This window comes from Sus scrofa, chromosome 1 (assembly GCF_000003025.6).
Source record: "Sus scrofa isolate TJ Tabasco breed Duroc chromosome 1, Sscrofa11.1, whole genome shotgun sequence".
Lineage (NCBI taxonomy): Eukaryota > Metazoa > Chordata > Mammalia > Artiodactyla > Suidae > Sus > Sus scrofa.
The window spans coordinates 255,088,487-255,096,169 of NC_010443.5; the positions used below are offsets into that span (position 1 = coordinate 255,088,487).

Consider the following 7,683-nt stretch of genomic DNA (forward strand, 5'->3'; position numbering starts at 1 on the left):
TGAGCAGACAGGCATGCGAGGGGCTGTGTGCTCTTGACAGGTGCATACAGGCTGTGTGCCTTGTGGCTGGAGGCAGGCGGAGGTGGGAAGCAACAACACACACACAATACAATTGGTCGGGGGTTAAAGGACCACAATTATCTTTGCAGCTCCCTCCAAATGATGAATCTATGGCAGGTAATAAACAACGCCAGGTTTGTCGAGGGCAGGGACAGAAAAACAAGAAGCTGGTGCTGGACTGATTCTCGCTCTCTTTCCTGTCCAGCTGAAAGTGAGGAGGCAGGAATCTTGCACTATTTAAATGTCAATTCTGAAAGAAAAAGATAAAGGCATTCTCTTCCACCCTACAAAATGCTCCTTTGATTTGAACAGTAAACAACCAGTTGAAAGGCACCATCATTTTCTGAAACCTCCAGATCTGCTTGAGCCAAATAAATATACAAGATGCAATTAAAGCAATGGACCGCTCAAGGTACTTCATCACACTTCAGATCCAGCAACCGAACGTCTACTCGATAAAGGTTTTATCAATGGCGAGCTTTTGACATGTCACTGTAGGCAGGGCCCACCGGACCCAAGAGTGAATGCAGGGCCAGAGGAACATCTGTGTGTCCCCACGAACACATCCCCCGTGGTTTCCAAAGTGGAACGCAGGAATGAGATGGGGAAAAGGAGCTGCGTTTCAGAGGCAAAGTCGGAAGCGGTGATCATTTGTAATGGCTTCAGCTGACCATGTCCAATGGGAAAATGACAAATGTGTCGTTTAGAAAGTGCTGGACCAAACACAATAACTTATACTAATACAGACGGATTCTTCCTGGGTTATTATGCAAAGGAAAGGAGGGCGTGATGATTCTAATTAAATAAAAGGGCCAGCCACAGGTTTAAACTTCTGGAACATTTCAAATTCTAATGCGCCCTCTGGATGGACCCGGGGGATTCGGAGATGCAATGAAGCTGTTTAATTTTCATCAAGATGAAACATATGCATCCATACACACATCCCAGCAGCACGTGGATGCCCCACGTCTGCTACCCACAGAACTGGGACCTCAGAAAGCAAGAGGGTGAGTGAATTTGACTCGAATGCTCCCAGGGTGGTGCTGTGTGTGCCACAGTTCTGCTGTCGTTTTCTCATTTACTCTGGAATGGCACAAGGGTTCGTGTTCTTGGGTTGCGGGACAGTGTGTAACCCAACAATTTCTTGATTTAGTAGAAGGCTAGACAAGAGTGCCAAAATGCTGGTCTCCCAATCCTTAGCCAACTTTCTTCACTCTGCCTTAAACCAAAGCAATTCCCCCAAAACAGGAAAACATCGAATTATACATTTTAAATGCCTTCTGTGGAGTACATACCAAGCAAACCACAGACTGTCTGAGCTGGAACGGACCTTGAGCAGCCCCTGGCTCATCCACGCTAGGACTCCGAGAGGGTCAGTGACTGGCCCAAGGTCACACAGCAAATGTGTGGCAGAGCCCAACGCAGCATCCCTGGTCTGTGGACTCCTTGGCCAATTTGTCAGAATTTTTGGTGGAAAAAAGATCTTTGAAAGGTTTTCTTTTTATTATTATTAGCTTGGCTCCTGTTCATTCAAGATCGACTTTTCAAAAATCAAAGGTTTTAAGATGATTGCAAAAAATAGTAGGTGGCTTGCCTAATCTGGACCTGTCATTGCTGATTTAGCAAATAGGCTTCAAGAGAAGAATGGGAGCCCCACCAGACAGAGGATTAAATCCTCACTGAACTTGCCGTGACAATGGATACTTGATTTGTTAGAGAGAGAAGTGGAAGGACCTTTGTGTATCAATCTCTTCTGTTCACTGCAAAGAGGTGACCTTCTTTGATTCACGAACCTTTTGATTCCTAAAATTTAATTTTCTTTTTTACACACACACACACACACGCGCACACGCACACACACACACACACAGGTTCTCTCTCCTTTGAGAATCTCGGAGGATCTTTTCCCCCTTTCTACCTGTAGAAGCAAAAGATTTTGAGAATGAAAATCTCATCTCCTCAAGAGCTAAAACTGGAAAAAACTTACGTGTCTAATGACAGAGGAATGGAGAAAGTAAAAGTGGCATATATATTTACATACAATGGAATATTATTCTGCCATTTTCAAAGAGGAAATCTTGTCATTGGGGACAACACGGATGAAGCTTGGAGGACATTACACTAAGTAGAATCAGCCAGACACCGAAGGAGACATACAGTATGGTCTCACTTATAAGTGGAATCTAAAAGAGTCAAATTTACCAAAGCAGAGAGTAGAATGCTGACTGCCAGGGCCCAAGGGGGTCGGGGGAAAGGGGGGAGATACTGGTACAGAATTCCAGTTCTAAAAGGAGTAGGTTCTGGGGATCCTGGTAGCAAAGTGACTGTAGTTGATAATTGTGTATTATATGCTTGAAATTTGCTAAGAGGGTATCATCTTACGTGTTCTTATGCCAAAATAAAATAGCTATGGGGGGGGATGGATATGTTAATTAACTGAATTAGGGTAATTCGTTTGCAGTGTATACGTATATCAAATCATCACATTGCATACCTTAAATGCATACAACTTGTGTCTGGCAGTTATACTTCAGTAAAGGTGGGCGAGGAAGCAAAAAATAAATAAAACTGAAGAAGAAAAAAGCAAACACATCTTCTACTAAATACAACGTGGCATCCTGGAACAGAGACGGACAGAAGTGGGAAAACTGGCGCCATATGAATAAAATCTGAAGTTAAAATCCCTGCCCTGTGGCTTATAAAGAGGGGCCAGAAGTGGGGACATCTTGGTTAAGGGTAGTTTGTACCTAGTAGAGAAGCCGGGGCCTCTCTGAGCTTTTAGTTAGAGGATCCTTAATTCTGTGGAAACGTGTCAAGAGTGGCAGGCGTTCTAAACTGTTCCTGAAACGGCCTGCCCATCCAGCAAGACCAGGCCCTACCGAGGTCCCGCCTCCTCCGTTTTAAATTCCACCCACGGAAAGTCCGCCCCCTTTTCCCCCTGGAGTTAAAATGACACAAAGCAGCACTTGTTTGCCCGTAGCTTCCAAGGGTCTGAAGGGGCGTGTTCCAGGCAGGTTACGTGTCTCCCATTGGCCAGAAGGAAGAGGGGCCCCCGGAGAGGCAGGTGCTCCCTCGGCCTCTGCAGGAAAAGTGACAGGGACAAGGAGCCACTCAGTTCACACCGGCTCCTACCTGTCCAAGGGCAGTTCTGCTGCTATCAACCCCTCCCTCTGGCAAGGACAGTTCTAGAGCTTCAAAAGCTATGCCAAGAGAGTTTAGGTTTGACTCTGGAAGCAGCAAGAGTAAACAAACAAGCTAAGGCCCAGTACTGCTCTGGGTCAAGGGTAGTGGCACCTCCGTGCAGTTCAGTGAGGTTCAGGCTGACGACGCAGAGCGCCAGGGCCAAATCAGGGAGAGCCAGGTAACTCCAGCCTCAGAGGCATGGCTGAGTCGGGGCTGGGAACTGAAAGGAAGCTCAGGGTTTTTCATGTCCAGGTTACCAGAGGCCCTTCCCAAGCCTACCACCTTGTGATGATTAAGTTTCCCAAGTCCTTTTCAATGGCCACCAAAATTGAATCCACATTTATAAATGACCATTTGGGTCAAGATTCTTTCAAGTATAAATTTATCATCTGAGAACTCCAGATCTCTTTGGGTCAAAGGCTAATGGACTGTTTCTTTATAAATCCATGGAATGTCAGATAACAGGAGGGGGGGGAGGAGACAGGGAGGAGGATGGGTGCCTAGAAGCCCACAGGAGCTTTGACCACTGCACCCTTATTTTTTTTAACTTTTTAAAATTTTTTGTCTTTTTCTAGGGCCGTACCAGCGACATATGGAGGTTCCCAGGCTAGGGGCTGAATCGGAGCTGTAGCCGCCAGCCTGCACCACAGCAATGCCAGATCCGAGCCGAGCCTGCAAACTACACCACAGCTCATAGCAATGCCAGATCCTTAACCCACTGAAAGAGGCCAGGGATCGAACCTGCAACCTCATGGTTCCTAGTCGGATTCGTTAACCACTGAGCCACAACAGGAACTCCCACTGCACTCTTAAACAATATAAAACCACCAGCCTTTTTCTAGAAGCAGTGAAGTTTCCCAAGCTCTCAGGGGGGCCTCCCCGAGGGGCAGAAAGGTTGGGAAGCAAATGAAGGAAGTCAAGGTCAGAGGATGGTTATGCCCCAGGTGAACAGTCAGGAAGTGGGCTAAGATGCACCCGGCTACAGGTCATTAAAAGACACAAGAAGTAGTCCAGGGACCTCGGCTACCTAAGCATTTCCCAGCAGCCTGCAGGCCTGTGGCTGGAGTTCAGAACACCTGCATGGAGGGGATCCAAGGCAGGGGCAAGCGGTGGGGTGGTGAGAAGCCCGGTCAGAGGCCACCCTAACCCCTGGGAGGAATGTCCCCTGCAGAAGCAGCCGGTGTCACTGCTCCTTTTCCCCAAAACTCTTCACTTCTTGCACACAACAGTGGTGTGTGTGTGTGCACATGCCTGCAAGGGATCCCTGAATCCACGCATAAACCAAGCACTATCCATCTCATACTCCAATTGATTTTCAATAGCCACAGGCATGAGACTAGCAAACAGGTACACTCCTTTAAACAGTATGATTAAATCCCTCAGAGTTAGTTGTCATGAGATTATTTTTCTCAATTAACAGACACAAAAATTACTACTACTCTCAAGGGGGTGGGGGATTTACTTTCGATATTCAGGCAGGGCCCTCCTTTCCAACAAGGCTAGAGACACTTACAGTCCAAGTGGAGAACCAGTGGTCCCAGGATACAGAGCCTGGTCCATAAATAGCAGGGTCAGGCCAGAGCTCTGTGGGTCACCAGAACAGCCTCCTTGGACCACGTTGGAGCTAAGAAAATTTTCTTGCAGGGGCAAAAGCCTAGAAAATAATGAGAATAACAGCAGCAGAAGGGCAGGTCACCCACTGATTGCTAGCCATATGCCAAGCAGAAACCTTATTTCTTTCAATGCTCATAAGAATCCACAGCCCTTTTCACACTTTGTAATCAGACATTTGCAGGAGTATTTGATAATGCCTGTCTCCCAAACACTAGCCTTCTGCCCCAGGAAGGCAGGATCCATGTCTTCTCTGCCTATCACTATATCCCAACCTCTTCCTGGCATCTATTTGCTAAAAATAAAAATTAAAAAAAAAAAAGATGTGTTTGTTTTAAATAATGCTTAAGAAAAACAGGGCCCAGAAAGGTCAAGCGACTTGCCTAAGGACACACAGCATGAAGCCACTGCCATCCGGAGGAGCTGCACCACTTTGCCCTGTACTCATCCCCAAACCAGTGCCCTACCTTGACGGCCTCAGCGTGGGTCACCCGGGCCAGGGATTTGTCGTTGACACGCAGAATCTGGTCCCCAACTCGCAGCCCTTCCTTCTCTGCCAGAGAGCCTGGCTCCACCAGCGACACATAGATGCCCACGCCATGCTCCGAGCCCCCGCGGATGCTGAAGCCCAAACCCTCGTGGGCCTTGGCACGCCGCAGGCTCACCAGGCGCACCTCTCCAGGCCCTGTGCCGTCGGGGCCGCCCCAGGCGGGCTGCCTGTAGGGGGTGGTGGCGGGCAGGTAGAGGCCCTCGGCCGTGTACTGATCAAAGAGCAGCTGGTCGGAGCGAGGGATGACCAGCCGCAGCATGGGCAGCAGGCGCCGCTTGACCGGGCTGTCCAGCAGCACGCGCAAGGTGCGCACCAGGTCGAAGACGTTGCGGCGCGCGTGGTAGGCGTTCAGGCAGTGCGTGAACTGCTCCCGCTCCGCCTCGCTCAGCAGCGCCGTCAGCGCCTGGTGCAGCTGGCGCACGTTGGCAGACAGCAGTCGCAGCCCCGCGCCCCCGCCGCCGCCGCCGGCTCCCGCCGCCGAGCCCAGCGAGCCGGTGGAGGACGAGCTCACCGACAGGCCGTCCAGCTGCGCGTTCATCTCCCCGCCGAGGCCCGGGCGGACTCGGGGCGCGCGGTGGGGCAGCTGCTGCACGCGCCGACACCGGCGCGACAGCTGGATCCCAGGAAAGGCGGAGATAGCGGCTGGAGCCTGGATTTGGGGGCTGGGAGGGAGGTGGGGGGGCGCCGAGACAGGGGCTGGATCCGGGGAGACACGGAGACGGCGGCTGGAGTCTGGGCTTGGGGGCACGGAAACACGCCTGAATCCTGGGGGATCTCGAGACCAATGCTTGAGTCCCGGGCGCACGAAGACTGAGGGGCTCGAGAAACGGGAGACCGCGAGGCGCAGAGACGGCGGCTGGAGTCCAGAGGACGCGGAGACGGCGGCTGGAGTCCGGGGGGACAAGGAGTTGGCGGCTGGAGCCTGGAGGTCGCGGAGACTGCGGCTGGAGCCTGGAGAGTCTGGAGAGAACAGCTACATTCTGGAGGGCACAGAGACGACGGGTGGCTGGAGTAGGGGGGAGTCCAGCAAAGCCGACCGCCCCGTCACACCATGCCCGGGGCTCCCCCAGCCGGGTCGCCCGTTCCTCTCGGGCTGGGGGACCCCAAAGTCATAAGTTGAAGTGGGGGGCGCCCTAGTCCCAGAGCCCCCCGAATCGCAGGCGGTGGAGACGCGCGGGCGTCCGGCAGGGGGTGCGGGGCATGTCCGGGGCAGCCCCGGGATGCAGCAGCCCGGGGACCCCCGCGCCCCTGCACCGCCCGCGCGCAGACGGAGCCGCGCGGCCGCGAGCCCGAGTTTGCGAACTGTTGAGCCGCCCGGGGTCGATCTTCCAGCGAGTTCCGACGCCGTCGCTGTCGCCTGCACAGCCTTGGCCCCGCCCCCCTTGCCCCTCCCCCTCTCCCGCCCCCTCCCCCCGCGGACTCTTCAGGAAATGACGTCCCGCCTCGCGCCTGGCGGTTGCCTAGAGACGGGGTGAAACAGTCCAGCCCCTGGGAGGAAAGGGGTGAAAGTGGGTACGGTAGGGGTGGGAGGAGCTCTAGAGGCAATGAGAGTGCCCTCACTTCTCCAGCCGGGGGTGAGAGGTGCACCTCAAAAACTGTGCTCTTCCGCCACCAGGATCGCTTTGAAGCATCTAACCAGCTAGCAAATTCACAGTTGTAGGGGAAAATAACCAACTTTTTGCCTCTAAAATACTAATTGCTTCAGGCTCAGTTTTCTAGCTTAAAACCTTGGCTCCCCTCTTGCACGCACTAATATTCAAGTTCATGTGTTCATGTGGACGACTGTTGGGCACCTACTGTGTGCAAGAGATCTATCTATTCAAGCATATACTGGTGGCTGCAGGAGCCAACTCCAGTGCAGGGATAGATAAGACTGAACCCCTGCTGGGTCTCCAGTAGGTGGGGAAAACGTTTTCACAAATATAAAGCTGACACAACACATACACACACCTGCATATAAAGTATAAAACTGAGGATATCCGAATTAGATGGGTGGATTGTATCAATGTCAATATCAGGGTTGTGATCTTGTCAGCATTGCGCCAACAACTGGATGAAGGGTACATGGATGTCTATTATTCCTTACAACTTCATGTGACTCTACAATTATCTCAAAATAAACATTCAAAAAGAAGTGTATGAAGCCGGTTGGGAAAAAGTAGTCTATGCCTTCCCATCCCAAAACAAATAAGATACTGGAAGGCTTGGCCTAGAGCCTCGAATCTCCCACCACACTCCCCCAAATACAATCTAAGGGAAGCTATGCTTTTATTCAAAGG

General features: G+C 51.6%; 1 protein-coding gene across 6 annotated transcripts in view; it reads right to left on the reverse strand.

Annotated features, from left to right (window-relative positions):
- Window positions 1-6,795, reverse strand: part of WHRN (whirlin) — an 85,517-nt gene extending 78,722 nt beyond the window's left edge. For 4 of the 6 annotated variants that reach the window (XM_021068007.1, XM_021067997.1, XM_021067991.1 and 1 more), the window contains exon 1: window positions 5,322-6,794. In XM_021068007.1, coding sequence (XP_020923666.1) covers window positions 5,322-5,942 — 621 coding nt within the window. In that variant the 5' untranslated portion in view covers window positions 5,943-6,794. Of the gene's footprint in view, window positions 1-5,321 lie in introns of all 6 variants that reach the window. The other 2 variants (XM_021068023.1, XM_021068016.1) reach the window with 1 other exon arrangement.